This window comes from Myotis yumanensis, unplaced genomic scaffold (genome assembly GCF_028538775.1).
Source record: "Myotis yumanensis isolate MYYU_CA2020_CCGP unplaced genomic scaffold, mMyoYum1.0.hap1 SCAF_7, whole genome shotgun sequence".
Taxonomy (NCBI): domain Eukaryota; kingdom Metazoa; phylum Chordata; class Mammalia; order Chiroptera; family Vespertilionidae; genus Myotis; species Myotis yumanensis.
Window position 1 is genome coordinate 35,823,909 of NW_027223758.1, and position 24,357 is coordinate 35,848,265.

The 24,357-nt window shown below is 39.5% G+C and overlaps 1 protein-coding gene across 1 annotated transcript in view; it reads right to left on the minus strand.

The window, feature by feature from the left end:
* Window positions 1–24,357, minus strand: part of PIGU (phosphatidylinositol glycan anchor biosynthesis class U) — an 87,079-nt gene that overhangs the window by 45,443 nt on the left and 17,279 nt on the right. Inside the window, exons 3-6 of the mRNA XM_070420175.1 lie at window positions 20,581–20,640; window positions 19,404–19,466; window positions 7,313–7,422; window positions 5,007–5,107 (exon numbers count right to left, since the gene is read on the minus strand). Coding sequence (XP_070276276.1) covers window positions 5,007–5,107; window positions 7,313–7,422; window positions 19,404–19,466; window positions 20,581–20,640 — 334 coding nt within the window. The remainder of the gene's footprint in view (window positions 1–5,006; window positions 5,108–7,312; window positions 7,423–19,403; window positions 19,467–20,580; window positions 20,641–24,357) is intronic.

Sequence of the window (24,357 nt, forward strand, 5' to 3'; positions counted from 1 at the left end):
AAAACTTTTGATTCTTTATTTCCTGAGTGTGCAAACTATTTAGCAACAATGTATAAAAATAAGGACTCTCATACACTTCTTACCGAGTGTAAATTGGTAAAACCTTGAAGGCAATTTAGCAATAAATTTCAGAAATCCTAAAGAAGGTACATATCCAGTGACACAATAGTTCTATTTCTAGGACTTTATTATAAGAAAATAATTGAGTATGATGTGAAAATTACTGTACGTTAGAAATTAATTTGTAGTATTATTTAAATATCTGAAAACTGGAAAATGAGCTAAATATTTAATTAGTATAGAAGTTGGTTAAAGAATTTCTATAGCCCTGGCTGGCTTGGCTCAGTGGATAGAGCATCGGCCTATGGACTGAAGGGTCGCGGGTTCGATTCCGGTCAAGGGCATATGCCTGGGTTGCGGGCTCGATCCCTGGTGGGGGGTGTGCGGGAGGCAGCCAATCAATGATTCTCTCTCATCACTGAGATTTCTATCTCTCTCTCCCTCTCCCATCCTCTCTGAAATCAATAAAATCTATTTTAAAAAAAAGAATTTCTATACATTCATCCATATAATGGAATAATATATAGCCATTAAAATTGACAGGCTAGATGTTTATTGACATATGTAGTAGGTTGTATTTTTGGCTCAGATTCTATACCCCGCTCTATGTCCAGGCTGTTTACCATGTAACTTTGCAGTGCCCTTCCATTGTGGGCAGGATGGAAGTCTCCACCCCTGGGCTCAGCCATGTGTCATGTTTTGATTGCTGTGATGTTAGCACGTGATGCAACCAGAAACGTAAAAAATGCATGCCTGACTGGGCTTGCTCACAGTTGTGCCTCTGCTATCACTATGACAAGAACATACCTACTTTCAACAATAAAGAAAATTTTTTTAAAAAAAGAACATACCTAAATTAGTCCCCTGGAAGATGACAGACATGTGGAGAAGAGTTTAGTCTAGTTTAACCAACTATAGCTAACTACTGATGCAGGAATGAGCCCTGATTAAACAAACAAACTGCCTAGCCACGTCCAACCCAGATTAGCTGACCCATGTGGACTTACAGATATAGAAGCTACTGCTTATTGTTGTTTTAAGCCACTGAGATTTGAAGTGGCTTGTTGAATAACATTTTTGTGGTGATAGTTAATAGATATACTATTTAAAAGTTTGAAAGAAAAATGGAGGGAAAAAATATGGAGATATATACCCCAAAGCTAACAGACTTCCAGTTAAAAATGGTAGATTGGTCACATGTGTATCATCTCTCTCCAAAAACTTCACTTAAAATGACAATAAAGGAATAAAACTAGTCTTAAACCACAAACAACAGGAGAGGAGATTATAGCAAAATAAAATGTAATAAATAGTAGAAACAAAGCAGGTAGAAGAAGGATAAATGACTGAGCAATATGAAAGAAATTACAATTCAGGGATCTCAGAGAGGAATACCAATAAAAATAAAGCCAACTCATCTCACAGACCTTCTGAGAAATGCATCACCTTGAAGGTATCAGATACTATGGAAGGTGAGGTAAGGTACAGAGATGAAAATCAAGCTGAAAGTTTGTATACAGATCAGGGAGAACCCCAGGTCTCATTTCAACTATGTGCATTCTAACTTCCAACTTTCTACTCCATCCAGAGACTACAGCTTTGGAGAACATTAACTGAAGAGGCACAGTTTAGGGTGTACTAAGCACAGTAATGGTCTGAGGAGAAGTGTGGGCTAAAGAGAAATGAGATTACATACATTGTAATCTGCCACCTCCTCTGTTCCTACTGTCACAACTTCAATAGTTGGTCACATGAACCCCCACCCCCATCCCACTGCAACTCCAACTCTGTTACTGTTGGGCAGGAAATTGGAAAATTCCTCTCTGGAAACAGTAAATAGTTTCAGAGAAAAAGAAAACTTATAAATGATGACATTAGGGGTACTTCCAACCAAAAGAGTCAGCCCAATACCCAATCTCCCTACAGTGAGAATGATCCACTAACAAGTCCTGCCCCTGCAGTCTCAAATCATCTTGTTAGTGCCTCACTCTTAAACATAAACAGACAGCCAAGGATCACCATAAATGAGAGAAAATAGAGAAAATTCTCCTATATGAAAGACAGAGCCCGAAAGAAACAGGAAAAGAAAGTGGTGGAAGGATGACCAGGAAGACAAAAAGACTATGCTTGGAACAAATGAGAACTGGAAAAAAACACACCAAAACTCTGGTAAGAAAGACTACTGTGATGATAAAAAAAAAAAAAAAAAAAATAGGCTACTTCAAAAAATAATTGAGACCAAGAGAAAACTTAAAAATGTAATACAAAATTTAAAAATTCAATAGAGGAGTTGGAAGATAAAAACAAAGAAATATCCCAGAAAAAGGGGAAGTAAAAGAGCTAGAACTATCAATAGAAAATAAAATATGCAAGTTAAATCAATCAAGAAAGTCCAATATCTAATAGAACAAATAAGTGGACAGAGAAAACAGAGAGAATTTGAAAAAATAATATAGAAACACCTTCTGGAACTAAAGGACACTAATCTCTACACTGAAAGAACCTACCAATTGCCCAGTATAATGAATGAAGAAAGACCCATGTCAAGACATAGCATCATGAAATTTCAAAACACTGAGGATAAAAAGAAGTTCCTAAATCTTTCAGAAAAAAAAAATAATGGTATCCAACTGCTCAATAACAACCAGGATGCTAGAGGACAGTAAAGCAATGCCTTCAAAATTCTGAAAGAAAAGTTTTTCCAATCTAGAACTGTATACTCTGCCCCAACTATTAATTTGGTGTTGAACTAGAGCAAAAACATTTTTCAGACATAAAATGACTCAAGATATGTATTTAATACACCCTTTCTTAGAAAACTACTCGAGGAACTACTTCAGCAAAACAAAGAGAAAAAAATCAATAAAGGAGAGAAGAAATCCAGGAAATAAGGAATACAATGCAGGAGAATTATAAAGAAAAGTCCCACAATAGCAGTTTTGAACCAGCCCTGGACAACAACCAGGACAGCTTGGGGCAAAATGGAGGATGCGTGAGGGAGGTCTCCAGAAAAATAATAGCACCGATAGACTATTTGAAGTCTTTAAGAATTTTTTAAAACTATTTTTAGGCACTTGACGGATCTAGCAAAGCAACTGGAGGGGGAAAAAAAAGAGAATTATTGACCACAGGAAACACAGAAGATTGTATAAGAAAGAAAAAGTAATCTTACTTACTATTTTGCCGAGCAGTAAATAACATATATAGTGTCATAAAATACAGGTACCAATTACTGATTTAATCAAAACTGTGGCATAACTCCTTGAATAAAATGAGGTAAAGGGAAGTGGAGATATTGGTACAAAAAAGCTAAATCTTTATCTTCCATGAGAATGGAATCGATGTCTAAAAGTTATAATTCATTAAATAGCAATATGAAGTCTTATTTAGAAATATGGAAGTAAATACTAGTAAAAGCCAGAAGTAATGCTGTGAAGAAGTTGAACTACAGGTGAGAAGAGAGAGGCAGAGGGCTGCTATCTCATTATAAGCCATTTAGAAAAAAAATTTCTAATCTTAACAGTAACTCTCTGAATGATAGAATTTTGAGAAAATTTTCAAAGAATAGTTTATTGATTTTTAAAGAGAGAGAGAAAAACATTGATATGAGGGTGTAATATCGATCAAACCATCAACCTTTTGGTGCACATGACAACACTCAACTGAGCTACATAGGCCAGGGCTCAAGATGTTTTGTTTTGTTGTTTTAAATATATTTTTATTGATTTCAGAAAGGAAGGGAGAGGGAGAGAGAGATAGAAACATCAATGATGAGGGAGACTCATTGACTGGCTGCCTCCTGCATGCACCCTACTGGGGATCAAGCCTGGGACCTTTTGGTCCATGGGATGATGCTCAATCTAATGAGCCACCACAGCCAGGCCAGGGCTCAAGATATTTAAATAAACCTTTATTTTGGCTTAGATGGAAACACTGATGAGAGAAAAACATCAATGGGCTGCCTCCTGCATGTCCCACCTGGGGATTGAGCCCAAAACCTGGGCATGTTCCCTGACCAGGAATCAAACTGTGACCTCCTAGTTCACAGGTTGACACTCATCCACTGAGCCACACCAGCCAGGCTGTAATTTTTTTTTAAATATATTTTTTATTGATTTTTTACAGAGAGGAAGGGAGAGGGATAGAGAGTTAGAAACATCGATGAGAGAGAAACATCAATTCAGCTGCCTACTGCACACCCTCTACTGGGGATGTACCCGCAACCAAGGTACATGCCCTTGGCCGGAATCGAACCTGGGACCCTTTAGTCCACAGACCGACGCTCTATCCACTGAGCCAAACAGGTTAGGGCTGTAATTTTTTTTTTTTGTAGTACTTTTTCTTAATTGAATTTATTGGGGTAACTCTGCTTAATAAAATCATACAGGTTTCAAGTGTACAATTCTGTAACACATCATGTGCATACTGCATTGTGCGCCCACTATTCAAAGTCAAGTCTCTTTCCACCACCATTTATTCTCCTTTTGCCCTCTTCCACCACCCCCCACCCCTCTTTCCCTCTAGCAATCACCATAATGTCTGTTTCTGTTTTTGTTTTGCTTAATCCCTTCATCTTTTCCACCAAGTCCCCCAACCCTCCTTCCCTCTGACAGCTGTCAGTCTGTTTTAAGTAACTATGGGTTGTTTGTTAACTTATTTTGTTCTTTAGATTACACATATAAGTGAAATCATATGGTATTTGTCTTTCTCTGATGGCTTATTTCACTTAGCATACTCTCCAGGTCCATCCATGGTGTCCCAAAAGGTAAGATTTCCTTCTTTTTTTACAGCTGAGTAGTATTCTATTATAAATGTACCACAGCTTTTTTATCCACTCACACTTGTGTAATTTAAAAACAATTTTTTAAAGTGTTGCATTGTATTTTTTAAAAGTCCACAGAATAAGTGTTACACAAATCAGGGCTTGTACTTATTGGGTGTCTTACCTTTTATCGTGGTCAAAATGAAGAAAGCAATGAGGGTATTGTTGATGGCACAGGTAGACTTGGCAACACAAGATAAGATCGTGTAGGGATTTAAGAGATAGCTGGGGAAAAGCACACATATTTGGTATTAGTAATCCTGGTCAAAGGACTGGGGAGTCTATGCCACTATATCCAGAAAATTCAAGAGATTTACTAAAAACATACTCAAGGGAAGGCAGCTTCTTAGAAATTAGTTCTCCTAAGTAAAAGAGAATGGAGTGGGATTGAGGCCAATGTGTAAAAGGTACTGAACTTTCACTCCTTATTCTGTGCTATATGGTCTATAGAAAACTGTCTTATTTAATCATTACAGAGATCCTATAAACTAGCAATAACATTATTCCTGTTTCACAGATGAGGAAGCTGAGACTCAGTGATTAATTAACTTGCCCAAGGTTCACAAGCTAATGAATATATTCAAATTAGGTCTCTCCATCTCTAAGGCCTATATTCTTTCTACTACCTCAGATTTCAAAATGATAAAATTATACCAAACTTCCCCACAATCATATATCTTAGGAATGGCTACATGCATCTCTGAAAACCAAAAAAGCACTTTTTCCTCAGTCAGGTTCCTACACTGTGACACAGGCTACCCCCATTCAAAAGGTAGCAGCTTAGATTTAGCTCTCTTGGTAATAAAACAGTATCCACCAGCCAGATCCCAAGGACAAAATAAGTTATCTGCTGACTTCAACAAGCTAGTTGCCAGAGCACTTCACAGGACACCTGAACTTCCTCTAGGATGGAATTGAGCTGAAACATCTAGTCTTTTCCTGAGATGAAAAGGAATGGACTAAGAAAATGAATTTGAAATGTGGTGAGTAAGGAAAGTTCATGTAGTCATAATGGATTATTATTTTTATTTATTTCTATCTTGCTGCCACAAAAGATTAGAAGGTGACTCAAATAAGAACCGAGAATAAAAAATAACAGTAAAATAAAAATAGAAATAAAGAAACAAGTCCAGGGAAAACATTAATAAAAGGAGAAAGTAAAGGCCAGGGAAAGAAGACCCAGCTTGTCTCCTACAGCACTGTAATAATCAGCTTCAAATCTGGCTCTGCGTTTCCTGGCAGACAGTGTGAAAAGGGAGACCAGTTACATAATTCTGATTATCAGATAGGAAGAAACATACCAGTGTCTCAGGGAGATTATAATTATTATTTACAAATAAAGACCTTAAATCCAATACCTCCCAGGGCTGTAACACTAGCAGTTCTAAAGACAAAGGCCTAGAAATTGTTGGTGTGTTTTTTCCCCAGCAATTACAGATAGGCTTATTACACACCCTTTAAAGAAATGGCTGCTGCTATTACAAAACTACCCTCAGGAGACATATTAGTCCATAAGGGATTCATAATGTTTCTAAACCTCTGGTTCTATTAAATAGTTCCCAGCAATATTTCTGAAATACATAGATATGAACCAATACTTCAAAACTGGTGGTGGGGGGAACCATTTCTAAATAGAAGGTGCTGTTTAAGAAGCAGCTACACAGCCAACTATCTGGACTGAACAGGGGATTCACACACAGGCAGAGGGTTGAATAAACTGTCCTCATAAGGCTCCTTCTAATTCTAAAGTTCTAAGGTCATGTTTTTCCATGAGGAAACTTGTCAGACTTGTTTACTGTGTATCCCTAAAACTGGTATATTATTAATATTCAATGACTATTAGTTGATTGAATGATTATTCACATTTGCCTATCTCCGGAATATAAACGGGAATAACCTGAAAGAATTAAACTGACTGGCAGCACTGAGCACTCCTGGGCATTCTTTCACCCTCCCATACTGGTCACCCATTTTAGGCATCCGGGATGGGTCTGTTTGGAACTGTACTTGTTTTCTGAACTACAAATGGGGGGCTAACTTGTACATGAAGGATAGAAGCTGCTCAAAACAACAACCACATAAAGATCAGAATTTTATTCAATCCATATTATCACAACTGAAGAATGATCTTTTTTTCTTTTTTTTAAAGAAACAAACAGTGGTTAAAAGTAGGCTAGAGCTCAGATCGAGTGAAAAAGCATCTGTGAAGGGTGGATTGTGCATGTTCCTGTATGAAGCTTTGTCCCAACAGAGAAAGAATGGCTCTGTCTCTTTTGCTGGCCAGAACCCCAGTTGTGCAACAGAACTACAGCAAATACTTGATGACTAAGACTGCAAATCTCCAAAAATACAACAAACAACATGAGAAAGTCTCATCAGATTTTCCTCGCATTTGTTGGCACTGAGCCTGTTTTGTCAGAGAATACTTACAACAGGGCCACTTTCAGAGGGATGTAACGCATTTCCATTGGCGTTCGGATGAGTTCGGCCACATCTGGGGCATACTGGTCTAGTTCAAGGAGGAGTTTCTGCTTTTTAAACTGGAAAAAATGACAAAACACATGAAACAAATTACTTTCCGTTGCTTTCAGGATAAAAACAAAAGTCCTTCCATGACCCACGTGGCCCCACCTCTCCAGGCACATCTCATTCCCACTCTCCTCACCTCTCACTTTCTGGGTTCAAATATCATGAACATACCATGCCCCTCCTGCTCCCAGGCCTTTATATTTAACCTGGAACAACCTCTTCTCTTACCCTAGTGAACTCCCACATAGTCTTTAGATCTCAATAAAATAATCACTTTCTCAGGAAGGCACACTCACCCCCCACCTCGATTAGGTAAAATCTCCCCATTATGTACATTGTTTCATAGCACTGTTCACAGTTACAACTTTTTAAAAAATTTATGTGACTAATATGTGGTTCCCTCACTAGACTATTTGAGTTCCACAGCGTAGGGACAGTGTTTATTGCCAATACAGTGAGCAAATGATAAATACCTGTTGAATGGCTATATGAATGACTAGGTGGCAAAAGCTCTTAGCCATTCTGAAGAGTTATTATCAGTGGCCTAAAGACTCCAAAGTCCCATCAGCAAAGTGAAATGTTTTCATGCAAAGTGAAATGATCCCCTGAATGTCACAGTATCCTGAGTTTTCTTCTGAGCTCCCCTGTTTCAAGTTTTTGACTTTCACAGAGGAAGTGGGGAATGGCCAGGATGAAGAGAAAGAGGGCTGGGTGTGGCTGGGCAGCTGGATAGGTAAGAGGGAGTGAGATGGGGGTGGAGAGCTTTTGCCTTACCCTGGTATGTCCCAACAAGTTCACAGGTGTGTTCCAGAATGAAAAAGAGTTAGGCAACCCTATAAGTAAACATGGGTCAGACTATAGGTGGAAAAAGTCTTTAAACCCAAAATGGGTAGCCTTGCTCGTTTAATGATCAGAGAATCTTATTTAGACAGTATAAAATCAATGCTGCAACCTATTATAAAATAGAGTAATTCAGAGCAGCCGTAGTAGTTAGCATTTAACTGTGTGAGTAAAGATTTAATGATGAAAACGACAGGTGACAACAGAATATATACTGCATTGTACCATTTATATAAAGTTAAAAGCATGCAAAATAATACTACATGTGATTTAGGGATATTTATAAGGCCATGTGTAGTAATAATAAACACTAAAGTCCGAACAGTGGTAACTGGTGAGAGGAGGAGTAAGGAGATGAAAGTATAGAGAGAGGCAACTCTATGTGTAATGTTTTATTTTTTAAGCCAAAATAGATTCATAGTATGCATTTTTAAATATACTTTATTGATTTCAGAGAAGAAGGGAGAAGGAGAGAGAGATAGAAACGTCAGTGATGATAGAGAATCACTGATCAGCTGCCTCCTGCATGCCCCACACTGGGGATCGAGCCCGCAACCAGGCATATGCACTTACCGGGAATCGAGCCATAGGTTGATGTTCAACCTCTGAGCCATGCCGGCTGAGCGTATTATTCTTTATATATTTTTTCATATCTTAGGTATTAATAATTTAAAATTTTTAAGTAAAAATAAAAAAAGGGTCATCTTTCAGTTCAAAAGAAAATCAAAGGGTCATCACAGGAATACAAGTAACCCCGGATTTCTTGTATAATTTAAGCTAGAGGCATAATCAGAAAACCTGAACAAACTTCAAAATTCAAAAACCTCCCTTTGATCATCGCCGAGAGTCCAAGTTAAGTGGTAGGAATTATCATCAGTAAAATTTATGCTGTCATGCACAGTTGGGGTTGTCTAATTAAAAGGACAAAAGGGAAACTAGGGGAGGGAGGGGGTAAGGGGGAGAGATCAACCAAAGGACTTGTATGCATGCATATAAGCCAAACCAATGGACACGGACAACAGGGGGATGAGAGCATGAGTTGGGGGGGGGGGGGCAGGGAGGTTGGGGGTTAATGGGAAATGAGGACACATTTGTAATACCTTAACCAATAAAGAAATTTTAAAAAAAATTTTAAAAATTTAAAAAGGACAAAATATAGACTAAGGTGCTTTTATCAAAGAAAAGATGGCTGGCTCAGCAAACAGAGCACTGAGTGAGGACAGCTGCAGTAGCAGTGGTAGAAGGACCGAGGCCCCACTAGCTAAGGATTCTGGAGTTCTATTGCACAAAGAAGGCCACCTGAACGGTGTGAGATCCACAAAGAAGGCTGTTAAAAGGAAACACAGGGAGTTCATATAGGAGCAGCCAGAGAGACAGGGGGTAATGCAGACCCATTCCCCAGGCTGGAAGCCAACCTGCAGGACTACACTCAGAGATGAAGGCAGCTAAACAGGGATGAGTAGACCCTGGGCAAAGGTGACACTGTGCCAACAGTGAAAGAAAAGTACTTCCTTATAATCCCAATCTTCCAAAATACTTTAAAATAGAAAGATTTTATGAAAGGAGAGTTTCCAGGAGAGAATGGCAGTTAGGCCAGCAGTCCCCAGATCCTTTGCTACCTCTCCTTTTGTCTTCCCCAGTATCACCAGCACAGCTGCCATTATGCCTTATTGGCTCAATATTGACTCAGCTTCACTAAACATAGACAAAATTTCTCTTTAAAATCCTCATTGCATCCAGTTAGAGATAGGAAAGTGGCTAAAAATCTAAGGAAAATTAAACACACACACACCAAGAAAATATTAGAAATATAAAAATAGCCTTAACCGGTTTGGCTCAGTGGATAAAGTGTCGGCCTACGGACTAAAGGGTCCCAGGCTCAATTCCAATCAAGGGCACATGCCCAGGTTGCAGGTTTGATCCCCAGAAAGGGGCATGTAGGAGGCAATCAATGATTCTCTCTCATCATTGATGTTTCTATCTCTCTCTCCCTCTCCCTTCCTCTCTGAAATCAAAAAAAATATATTTTAAAAAAGAAATATAAAAATATATTAAGAAGTACAATTTAAAAGGCAGGTATTTTTAGATATATTCAGCACCTTGACAATGATGAGATTTCAAGTTACACAGGAGAGGTTAAGAGTAACCTAAAAGATAATTACCTGGATCTGTTACCTTTGTGATCATATTTTTAAAAGAATAGTTTATTTATTTTTATAGAGAGAAAGGAAGGAGAGGGAGAGAGAAAAACAATAATGTGAAAGGGAAACATTGATCCACTGCCCCCTGCATACCCCTTACCAGGGATCGAGCTCACAACCCCGGCATGTACCCTGACCAGGGACAATGCCCAACCAACTGAGCCACACCAGCCAGGGCACCTTTGTGATCATTAATCAGCTTGTACACAGATGCCTGCACTCTCCTCCATATGTGTGTTATATTTCAGTAGAATTTTTTAAATTGAAAAAAAAATCTCCAGGATGGAGTATTCCTTCCTTCCTTTCCTTACCCACTCCCTCATGCAGCCCTTTCCTGTCCCTCACAAGATTTGATTTTGCAAGGACATAATTCCCCTATTTCAAATAAAGAGCTGTTTTCTAATCATTGAGCTGTGACTATACCCTTTTGCATCCCCCAAACCTATGGAGGGATGGGAGGTGAATACTCCACCCCCACTGCATCTCCAACTGTTAGCCTCAGCACATTCCAAATTCAGGAGCCTACCCTCCAAATTCACAACTCTCTAAGCACATTAAGGGGATACAGATTTTTATCACTCTCTACCAAATCACCTGCAGCTTTCTCACATGAATTCTTAGTTTTAAACAGGAAGCACATCTCAGCAAAGGACAACTAGACTAGCATTATTTTTGTCAAGTAAGGTAGATGTAAAATGTCATGAGAATCAACTGGTCATAATCAATCAGCATTCATACTCTACAGGCTAACAGTTGGAGATGGGGTGGGGATGGAGTTTCCCCTCTCTGCATCACAATTTTCTGGGATTCAGTTTGATTATAGACACAGCTCCATTACCAGGAATAAAAAAAAGTCTCAAATCCCAGCAAGACTAAACTGCTTCCAGACTGTATGATATGGGCCCATTCTGAAAAAGTGGGGAAGATTTGGAGGAAGACACGTGGCAATACTCTATCCAAACTAACCACAGTTTATTAGTATCATCAAAATCTGCCATTTAGAATGAGTTAATTTTTTTTTTATATTTCATTGATATTTTACAGAGAGGAAGGGAGAGGAATAGAGAGTTAGAAACATTGATGAGAGAGAAACATCGATTAGCTGCCTCCTGCACACCCCCCACTGGGGATGTGCCCGCAACCAAGGTACGTGCCCTTGACTGGAATCAAACCTGGGACCCTTCAGTCCGCAGGCTGTCGCTCTATCCACTGAGCCAAACCGGTTAGGGCAAGAATGAGTTAATTTTTGATAGTTTATTTTTTAATATATTTTTATTAATTTCAGAGAGGAAGGGAGGGAAGAGAGAGATAGAAACATCAATGATGAGAGAGAATCATTGATCGGCTGCCTGTTGCACACTCCCTACTGGGGAATGAGCCTGCAACCCGGGCATGTGCCCTAGACTGGAATCGAACCCCGGACCCTTCAGTCCGCAGGCTGATGCTCTACCCAATGAGCCAAACTAGCTAGGGAGATTTTTGACACAGTTTAAATGAAATTCTTATTCTGACCACAAAACAAAATATTCCTATAGGCTGAATTCTGAGGATGAAGAAACAAAACTATTCCAAAATTTAATTCGGTGCCAATGATAACAGAATGTCTTGGTGTGCTAAAAAACAAAGTAGTGACAATTAGCTCATTTGGTTTTTGGTCTCCCTCTTTAAGTCACACAGAGAAAAAATTCAAAAACCTCTATATGTTTTCATATAAATTCAGAAATAAATTATTGGTGCATGAAGCCAACAATATTCTCCTTGACTTTTCTGTCACATAAACCAGTAAACTCGGAGAGAATCGAAGATGGCGGCATAGGTAAACACCGGAGACTGCCGCCGTGGACAACCACTTCAAAAATACAACTAAAAGTCGGAGCGGACATCAACCAGAACCACGGGAAGGCTGGCTGAGGAGAGTCTCTTCAACTAGAAGCAAAAACAACAGCATTCCGACGCTCAGCGGAGGCGCAGTGTGGAAAATTTAAAGGTACGGCGGTGCGGTGGTGAGGGTGCGCGCGCAAAGCGGGCCGGCGGCTGAGGGCGCGATTGTCGTTTTCAATCAGGAGCGAGTCTCAGACTCTGGGCTACAGATCCGGGCGAGTCTCTAGGGACCCAGACTCAAACGGGAGAAGCGGGACTGTCTGGCTACGGCCCCTCCGAGGTTTGCAGCGATTGCTGGGACAGAGAGGCAGAGCCCCTGGGGACGGACTGAGAGCGGCCATAGCTGCTCCCTCCCCCCCCCGCCCTGTTGAGCCCGCCCCGCCCAAACCCTGCGCACAGCCATTTGCCGATCGCCTCAGGCAAGGGCTGGACTAGCGCCTCCCCTGAGGACTGAAGTTTTCCCACAGCTGATTTCCACCGCCAGTCGGCCTGGTGGTCAAATCCCTCTAGTGTTAACACTACGGTGTCGGGTGAATTTCCCGCCAAAATATAAGATGGCGCGGGCAATTATTTAGGTTTCCCGCGCAAAATCAGAGTTAGTTTAAAATGCCTATATCTTTTTTTTTTTTTTTTTTTAATATATTTTATTGATTTTTACAGAGAGGAAGGAAGAGAGATAGAGAGTTAGAAACATCGATGAGAGAGACATCGATCAGCTGCCTCCTGCACATCTCCCACTGGGGATGTGCCCGCAACCCAGGTACATGCCCTTGACCGGAATCGAACCTGGGACCTTTCAGTCCGCAGGCCGACGCTCTATCCACTGAGCCAAACCGGTTTCGGCTAAAAAATGAAAATTTATTCAATCACAGACATTTTTTTATCTATTCAGTACATAAATAATTCGATATATATAAACTAAATACGAAAAACCCAAAAAATACTTATTACCTAAAAATATACACATATTTTTAAAGTTTAAAATAAAATTTTCATAATAAATCAAAACAAATAGAAATTAATAGTTTTTTAGCGTATGATATTTTTCAAAACACGCCCCTTTATGTAGAGGTATATTGCAAAATTTGCACATGTAGCGTGTCTCACTGCGCAATTTATGAACGGAACATACGCGACACCTTCTCAAAATGTTTTTCTTTTTTCCACTTCCGACAATTGCCTGTAACGTATGCTTTCTCATGTCCATCGATAGCCTGCATGGTGGATCAGATGTAGGTGGTTTAGCCCGCATTCCAGAAGTAGACGGTACTGGTTGAAGGTCTGGAACAATGTCCATGTCCTCTGGAATATCATCCGTCAACCAGTGGATAGCTGTTTGTTTCAAAAACATTTTAAAACCCATTTTTCTTTGCCTCACTGATTTGTAAACTGCATAAGAATTAAATAATGCGCAATTTATCATATACATTGCCAACCTTTTTGTCCATTTGACCGTCCTCCGCAATATCGAATAATATGAAAGGTATTGGTCGGCCCGGTCAACACCTTTCATATGTTTATTGTAGTCAATGAGTGCATTCGGTTTGACAATTTTCTTTTTTGATGTTCTGTCAATATTCTGACTTTCTTCCATCTCCGCAGAATGAATCGAAGAAATCAGGTATACAGGCTTTTTTGATTGCCACACTTGTAACAATATATCATTTTTCCTTATAAATTTTGTTTCACCTTTTTTCAAAGAAATTGTTTGAAAATCTTTAGGTATACCTCGATTTTTCCGGATTGTTCCACATATTCTGAATTTGTTTTTCATAAGTGCTTCACAATTTGCGACGCTATTATAATAATTGTCCATATATATATGGTACCACGAATCAGTGTATGGAGACACTACTGTTTGTATCGTTTCCAATAATCGCTTTCCTTCGCCGCAATAAATTTCCATGTTACAGATATATCCTGTATCACTTTCGCACAACAAACGAACCAATATTCCATATTTAACGATCTTGCCAGCATTATATACCCTAAAGAATAATCTTCCCCTCCAAGGTACGATCCCTTCATCTAGTGATAATTGCTGATGAGGTTTGTAAATATTTATAAATTTAGGCACAAAATAATCTAGTACTGGTCTCACTTTGCAAAGTCTATCTGATTCATTTACGATATCCGCATTATTATTGAAGTGCCAAGCTTTCCATATCTGTCGGAACCTGTCTCTCGTCATCGTTTTACCAAAATATGGCGTCTCCGTCCATGGCTCCGTGGTCCAATAGTCATCTCTTCTATCTTTGCGCACCTGTCCCATGAGAACAATTAACCCTAAAAACTTCTTCATCTCTTGAGGGGTTATATCTTTCCACTTTAGGCTTTTTTTTGAAAGTTTGAAATTATTCCTATTTTGATTATAATACCTGTTTGACTCCTCTACAAGAAATTCAAAAATATCATCTCCGATAAATAATTTCACGGCATCTTCTATATTATTTATAACAGCATCTGTGTTTAATCCTTGATGCCCTAAAAAATCTTCTAAGACCGGTGGATTATCAACATGCGACCATTCTTCTCTCCCGCCTTCTATATCTGACTCTGAGTCAGAGCTGGAGCTCGAAATTCTTCGTCGCCTCAATGTCCTGGGACGCACCATTACTTCATCATCACTAGAATCTTCATCACTTGTACTCGCATTTTCAAGATCGCTATCACAAGAATAATTGGACAACTTGTCTGCACAAAACTCATCATCACTATAGTCTGAATGCTGCGACATTCTAGGTTAAAGCAAATAAAAATAATACTAACTGAAAATAGCGGTACTCCGATAGATATCTGATATAAAAAAATAATTATTATGCGAACACTTTGCGGAACGATTTTATTTTATTTGGTTAAAAAATTCTATATGAATGTCTTTATCACAATATATTTAAATATTTAAACACGTAATAATATTCACAAAACTCAAAACTAAAGACGTCCGGACACAAGAAGTATTTCTCAATAACTACTCTCTTTGCATGGTGAGATATCCAGGGATATCGGTTATAAAATGAGAAAACAATACATTGGTACCCTAACGGTATTGTACTCGACCAGCGCCATAAAGTGTTCTCTACTTACAAGGGATTTTTATGATACCTATTACCCCAATGGGTATGAAACGGTTCGCGTACGCAGGTAGGTATCTTTGTGAACGGCAAACAAACAAATATTTGGTAATACGCAGTTACAATCGGCCCGAGTTTACACGTTTCCCGCACTCCACCGCAAATCTATATGAACCGAGTTAAGACGGCTCCCGTGGAGTACGCGCGATTCGCGCGAGCCGACTTAACTCGTTTCCCGCAATCCAAGTGTTAACTACAACAATTAAGGCTTGGCTAGAACAAGACTGCGCACAAAGACCACAAGGGGGTGCACCAAGAAAGCATAAAAGATGCGGAGACAAAAAAACATGACAGAAATGGAGGATATGGAGCTAAGAATCGCAATTTTGAGGGCTTGCCATAAATTTGTGCAGAGCCTCACGAAAACTAATGAGACCCTCGATGCTACGATAAAGAAATTAGAAAGTAAGCATACACGGACTGAAATAAAGAATATTATACCCAATAGCAGACCAGAGGAGCACAAGAATCAAACCAAAGATTCGACAAAAAACACCCAATTGGAAAAGCAAAATGAAAAAAGAATCCGAAAGTGTGAAGATAGTGTAAGGAGCCTCTGGGACAGCTTTAAGCGGACTAATATCAGAGTCATTGGAGTGCCAGAAGATGAGAGACAGCAAGATATTGAAAACCTATTTCAAGAAATAATGGCAGAAAACTTCCCCCACCTGGAGAAAGAAATGGACTTAGAGGTCCAAGAAGCGCAGAGAACCCCAAACAAAAGGAATCCAAAGAGGACCACACCAAGACACATCATCATTAAAATGCCAAGAGCAAAAGACAAAGAGAAAATCTTAAAAGCAGCAAGAGAAAGAAACTCAGTTACCTACAAGGGAATACCCATACGACTGTCAGCTGATTTCTCAACAGAAACTTTGCAGGCCAGAAGGGAATGGCAAGAAATATTCAAAGTGCTGAATACCAAGAACCTACAACCAAGATTACTTTATCCTGCAAAGCTATCATTCAGAATTGAAGGTCAGATAAAGAGCTTCACAGATAAGGAAAAACTAAAGGAGTTCATCACCGCCAAACCAGTATTATATGAAATGCTGAAAGGTATCCTTTAAGAAGAGGAAGAAGAAGAAAAAGGTAAAGATACAAATTATGAACAACAAATATGCATCTATCAACAAATGAATCTAAGAATCAAGTGAATAAATAACCTGATGTACAGAATGAACTGGTGACTATAATGAATCAGGGACATAGAAAGGGAATGGACTGACTATTCTTGGGGGAAAAGGGGGGTGGGAGATGCGGGAAGTGACTGGACAAAAATCATGCACCTATGGATGAACTCAGTGGGTGGGGAGTGAGGGTGGAGGGTGGGGTGGGAGCTGGAAGGAGGGGAGTTATGGGGGGAAAAAAGAGGAACAAATGTAATAATCTGAACAATAAAGATTTAAAAAATAAAAATAAAAAAAAATAAAAAAAAAACAAAAAACAAAACAAAAACCAGTAAACTCGCCTGGCCCATGTAGCTCAGTGGTTGAGCATCAACCTATGAACCAGGAGGTCATGGTTCGATTCACACACACACATGTATACACACATTGGTGGGTAAAGACATGGACCTAAATTTCAAACTACAGAAAAGTTGAAAAAAAATTCAATAAGACACCTAGATCCATCAACTGTTAACATTTTTTTAAAAAATCTTCACTTAAGGACATGCATAGAGAGAGGAAGTGGGGGGAGAGAGAGAGAGAGAGAGAGAGAGAGAGAGAGAGAGAGAGAGAGAAACATCAATTGGTTGCTTTCCACAAGTGCCCTGACCAGGAATTGAACTGGCAACCTTTCAGAGCACAGGTCAACACTCAATCAACTGAGCCACTCTGGCTGGGCAACTGTTAACATTCTGCCACATTTTTTAAATCTCTCTAAACACACAAAAACATAATTTTTTTTCTGAACCGTTTGAAAGTATGTTGTGGATATAATGACCCTTCACCCCTAATATTTTAGCATATAACTTCAAAGAACAAAGACTATGGTTTACATACACAATTTATCTCGGAGAAGAAAATAATCATTCTTAATTTGTCTCTGAATTCCTCTGCTTATGAATCTCATGCTCAGTTTACTAGTATCATCTCTGACCTTCCAGGGAATCTTGTTAAAGCATTTCATCTCACCCATAAAAATTTTCCCCCCAGCTTTCTTGAAATATAATTGACATATAACATTGTGTAAGTTTAAGATACGCAACACAATGATTTGATATACATATATAGGGTGGGCAAAAGTAGGTTTATAGTTGTAAGTACATGAAAATTTATTCTTGTTATTATTTATTAACTAGTGGCCCGATGCATGAAATTTGTGCAGGGGCGGGGGGGGGGGTTGTCCCTCAGTCCAGCCTGCGCCCTCTCCAATCTGGGACCCCTCGGGGGATGTCCAACTACTGGTTTAGGCCCGATCCCTTTTATTAGTATAGATTATTGTATTATTTTCCATATGAACTGTAAACCTACTTTTGCCCAGCTTTATATATTGCAAAATGATGACCACAATAAGGTTAGTTACACATCTATCACCTCACATAATTATGTGGGGGTTTTTGTAGTGAGAGCATTTAAGATCTACTCTCTTAGCAACTTTCAAGTATACAATACAACATTGTTAACTACTGTCTCTATGCTATAGGTATATTCAATTCCCTAGAAGTTACTTATTTTATAACTCAAAGTTTGTACCCTGTGACCAATAATCCCCTCCCCGACCCCCAACCCCCAATAACCACCAATCTACTCTGTTTCTATGAGTCTGACTTTTTAAAATTCCACATATAAGTGAAATCATACAGTATTTGCCTTTTTTTCTCTGACTTATTTCACTTAGCATCCACATAGTCACATGCTCCATTAGTTTAAGATATATACTCCCTGCTCTTAGTGTTACTAAGTCTCTAAAATGTAGTTCTTAATCATTTAGGGAAGGAATTAAGGACTCTTTGAGCACTGTTAACAACTATGGACTCTCCACATGAAAAAGAATGACATATGCACATACATATACAAATTTTCATACCATCTCAAGGGTTTTATAGACCTAATAAGGGACCCCAAGTAAAAAACTCTCAGTCTAGATATTTTAACAGCGTCTTTGAGGTCCAAAATTCTAGAATTCACTAGCTTTATTTGTTACTGATGACCAGTGCTACAGAAAGGCAGACTGCTATTTCTGGTTCTATTACTTGGTAACAGAAGTGAAAATGAACCACAAACAGACAACACTAATGGGATGCAGCCTTCTCTCACCCTGGTCTAAATCTTCTCAGTGGCTCTCAGCCAATCAAGGAGGACTGCAGCCAACTTTTAAAATAACTACATAGATAGTACACATGGTTAATCTGTTAACTCTCTCAGAACCAAGGAAAATGAAAATAGTCCCACTATACAATTCTCCTTGGCTATTACATATGGATTAAAACTAAAGTTTGCATCAACACTTTCAACAGCTGTTTAATACATGCCAATTTTTCCAATTAAGATTGCTCTCTGCAGGGAAATAGAAGCTACACTGGGAATCCAATTTTACCTCAGATAAGCATAACACAGTGAGTTAAAAGCTATAATTTTCCTCTGTAAAAAAACAAACAAACAAAACTGGTGAAAGGTATGGAATAATTTTTTAAGGGTCCTCATTAATATAATTGTAATTCAATTCCACATCCTTCAAAAAGTCTGAACTGGCACAGGTGAGAGGATATTAAGCTACAAAGATTAAGCGAACCTTTCTGTATCTATTAGTAAAGCTGTCTTGTTCGGCTGTTCCAGGACTGGCTGAACAAGCCAGAAGCTGCCCTCCCACTTCTTAGTGTCTTAAAACATGTTGGATCCTTAAGTACATGCTGACCTTTGATCTTTTTAATAACAGATACCAGTAGGTTACCAGATTCTACTAGTTTTGTCCAACACACTGTCTACTCACCACAACTTTATTGAAGTCCTGGATTGCAAAATACAGGGCAATGGCAGTGAGTGCATCAGTTATCTGTCAAGAGAAAGAGTAATAACAGGAAATGAACCCAATTAGTGTGGGAGTAATGGAATGCTACTAGGGTCTGAAGTTTCTGGAAGGCGGTGGATTATCCAGTACTGACTTCGTAAAGTCAGGCAGAACCTCAGCCCTCACTTTGACTACCCAAAGAGAAAGCCTTTTCAGGGAGGTATGACTGGAAAACTTGCTCTGTAATTGCAAGTTACTAAGTTTTTTGTAAAGTGGAAATAAAACCCACTGCTTTGTAGGCCTGATGTATGTCAAGTGCCTAGAACAGAGTAAGTCCTCAATAAACAGCACTCATTATAATTATTAAGGAAGAGCTCAATGGACCTCCTATTTTACCCAGATTTTCAACCCTAGATTAAGCAGGTGTTTCAAATTACTATGCTCTCAAAACATAGCCCTGTCTTCTCAATTTCTTACCCCTGAAAGTCTCACCAGGCCTAAGTCCTTGTCACAGAATCTCTTGGCAGAATGCTTAGGAAATTGAGGATATCTTCAACATTGGCACCATAATGAAAGCCAATCATAGAATCTTGGAGCTAGAAAATTCAAGGCTACATAGTTCACATATGAAATTTTAAACATATAAGAAATTAGAACTGGTCAGACATCATAAACTACTCTTCATACTTCCATAATACAGTTGACCTTGAACATCCTGGGTTTGAACTGCATAGGTCAACTTATAAGCTGATATTTTTCAGTAAATATTTGTACTGTTTTTCATCCAGGGTTGGAAGTCCACAGATGCATAAGGCCAACTGCATTGATCTACATCCTTTTATATAGGGGACTTGGGCACCCAAGGACATTTTTTTATATCCATGGGGTGGCGGGGAAAGGGCGGAGAGGTTGTCCTGGAACCAATGCCCCTGGATACTGAGAGACAACTGTGTGGGGGGTTGGCACCCTTAACCTCCCACTGTTCAAGGGTCAAATGTACAATTACAGTTCCATGAATCCAAATTAAAAATACATTTTTGCTTTTATATTCTAAGAAACTCCTGGGCTCCTGAAATAGATTTTTTCTTATAAACAAAAAGATTAAAGACAATAAAATTTAAAATATATACATATTCATTTTGTGTGGAAGGTTACTTACCATAAATACCAATTCAGCATAATCAATCAGGAAATGAAAGAGGTATATTATTAATGGAGTCTGCAGGAGAAAAACAAACAAGCAAATTAACATAAGTCTTACTATTATCAGTTTCCATAGAAGGGGGTGGGGTTAGAAGCTATCCTGTCAGTAACAATGTCTTTCTTTCCTAGAATACTGTTCTATGCTAGCTGGCCAGTATACATATGAGGGAGAATAATTTTGTATCACTAGATAATTTTGTGCCACTAGGAATATCTGCTGAATTGAATAAAGAGAATAAACAAAACCCAACACAATAAATATCTGTTTAAGAAGTGTTAACACACTACAGGTATAAGGTGAACTTTAGTTCTAAGACTTATATAATAGCTTCTTTGGGTTAATGTTTACATGATATATCTTTTTCCATATTTTTACTTTCAATTTTGTGTCCTTGTATGCAAGATGTATTTCTTAAAAACAGCATATAATTATTTTTCTTTAACATTATCTGACAATGATTACCTTTTAGTTAAATTTTTAGTCTATTTACAGTTAATCTAATTATTGATTTACTTTTGTTTTAATCTTACTATTTTCCATTTGTCCCATTTCCTCTATGCTACTGTCTCTCCTTTCTTGCTTGCTTCTGCATATTTTTATTATTCCATTTTCCTCTCTATTAGCTTGTTGGTTATACAGGGTGGGCAAAGGTAGGTTTACAGTTGTGAATATGTGAAACAGTTTATTCTTTTTTTTATCCTCACCCAAGGACATGATATTTTTCCCACTGATTTCTAGAGAGAGTGGAAGGGAGGGAGGAGGGGGAGAGAGAAAGAAACATAGATGTAAAAGAGACACATCAATTGGTTGCCTCCTCCAACCACTCTTACCGGGGCTGGGGAACCTGCAACCGAGGTACGTGCTCTTTTTTTTTTTTTTTAATATATTTTATTGATTTTTTACAGAGAGGAAGGGAGAGGGATAGAGAGTTAGAAACATCGATGAGAGAGAAACATCGATCAGCTGCCTCCTGCACACCCTACTGGGGATGTGCCCACAACCAAGGTACATGCCCTTGACCGGAATCGAACCTGGGACCCTTCAGTCCGCAGGCTGACGCTCTAATCCACTGAGCCAAACCGGTTAGGGCCCGAGGTACGTGCTCTTAACTGGGACTCAAACCAGTGACCCTTCAGTCCAAGGGTAGACACTCTAACCACTGAGCCAAACCAGCCAGGGTAAGAGTTTATTCTTGTATTATTATTTATTATTATTTTCCATACAAACAACTGTAAACCTACTTTTGCCCCACCCTATATATTTAGCTACTATTCTTTCAATGGTAAACCTTCACATTATGATGTAAATCATTGGTTTTAATTAGAATCTACACTAATAAAAGAGAAACATGGTAATTGGCGTACGACCGCTACCCTTCCCATTGGCTAATCAGCGTATCCTTATGCAAATTAACTGTCAGCCAAGATGGCGGCCGGCAGCCAGGCAGCTGGAAACGAACATGAGGCTTGCTTGCTTCAAGTGAAGGAGGACTCCAACGTTCCCCGCCTGCCGCTGCCGGCCTCTGAGCTGGCAGTTTGAAACATTCTAACAAATATAGGCCAGGATCTCAGAGCTGAAGTTATACATTGTTTCGATTATAGAACCGAAACAAACCAGATACAAAGCCTCAGAGCTAGAGCCAGAGCTAAAGCTGGCCCAGAATAAAATAAAAAAAAGGAGCGGTTGGGAGCTTCAATCAACAACCGCCAGCCTGAAAGCAGCCCTCAGCCCCTCACCCAGACTGGGCAGGCACCCCAGTGGGGACCCCCACCCTGAAGGGTGTGTGAACAGCTGCAAACAGCCATCATCCCCTCATCCAGACTGGCCAGGCACCCCAGTGGGGACCCCCACCCTGATCTAGGACACCCTTCAGGGCAAACCAGCCTGCCCCCAGGCCTCTATCCTATATAGTAAAAGGGTAATATGCCTCCCAGCACTGGGATCAGAGGAACCGAGAGGCCTCCTGGCACCATATCAGCGTGACAGGGGGCAGCGCCCAAACCCCCTGATCGCCCTGTGGCTCTGTGTGTGACAGGGTGCAGCGTCCCAACCCCCTGATCGGCCCTGCTCTGTGTGTGACAGGGTAGAGCCATAACCTCTCCATCGGCCCTGCCCTGAGTGTGACAGTGGCTGAGCCCCAACACCCTGATCGGCCCTGCTCTGTGGGTGATAGAGGGTGGCGCCCCAAACCCCCCCCCCCACACGATCCCTGCTCTGTGTGTGACGGGGTAGAGCCATAACCTCCCCATTGGCCCTGCCCTGAGTGTGACAGTGGCGGCACCCCAACCCCCTGATCGGCCCTGCTCTGTGCATGACAGGGGGCAGCGCCCAACCCCCTGATGGGCCCTGCTCTGTGCGTGACAGGGGGCGGCACCCCAACTCCCCAATCAGCCCTGCTCTGAGCCCGACCAGAGGCTGCACCTAGGGATTGCACCTGCCCTCTGCCACCTGGGAGCAGGCCTAAACCAGCAGGTCGTTATCTCCCAAGGGGTCCCAGACTGCCAGAGGGCACAGGCCGGGCTGAGGGCCCCCCCTTTCCAACCCCCGAGTGCACAAATTTTTGTGCACTAGGCCTCTAGTATAATATAAAGTATTACCTTTCCTACTAGACAATATAAGGACCTCTGAACACTTTAACTCCATATAGCTCCTCCCAGTCTTTTGTTTTACTGTTGTTACAACTTTAATTCTATATATAAAACCCACAAGACATTACTTTATATAATATATATTTATGTAGATTTGCCCACATTTTTACCATTTTCATTGTTATTTACTCCTTCCTATATTTCATGATGCTGTAAAGGACATAATCCTTCTGCTCTTTTGTATTATTTTTTTATTTATTTATTTATTTATTTATTTATTTATATTTTTTCATCACCAGAAAGGATTTATTCAGGAAAAAGGAAGGACTGCAGCTCAGAACTTACAGACTTGGTGAGTCACGTGCATTTTCACTCTTTTGTATTATTTTAATGCAACAGTCTGTTGGCAACAAATTCTATCTATTTTTAAATTTTTTATTGATTTTTTTTTTAGAGAGAGAAACACTGATTTGTTGTTTCACTTATTTATGCATTCATAGGTTGATTCTTGTATGTGCCCTAATCAGGATCTAACCCGCAATCTTGATTTTTTGGGACGATGCTCTTTAACCATCTCAGCTACTCGGACAGAGCCTTATCAGTTTTCATTTGCTTGAAAGTCCCTTTATTTTGCCTTCATTTCTGAGAGATATTTTCACTTAATACAGAATTCTATGTTGGCAGATAATTCTAACTCTCCATTGTCTTTTGAATTCCACCACTTTTGTTGGTGAAAAGTTAGTTTCCATTTTACTATTCTTTGGCTACTTTTAATATCTTTGGTTTGGGGCAGTTTTTATGATGTATGCTTTCCTTTTAATTTATCCTGCTTGTGTTTATAGGGCTTTGGGATTAAATCTCTCAAAAACATTGAAAAAAATGTTCAGCCACCCCTTTAAATAGTGTTTCTGCCTCATTCTGTCTCTTTTCCCATGCTGGAACTCCATTTGTATGTATGTTAAACCTTTTTTTGCTGTGTCTCATAAAGCTCTTTTTTTTCTCTGTTTTTTTTTTTTATCCTTTTCTCTCCAAGTTCCAATCTGAATATTTTCTACAGACCTATATTCCAGATCACTAATCCTTTCTTTACCTTTGTATAACCTGCTATTAAACTCACCTATTGAAGTCTTAATTTGTTATTCTG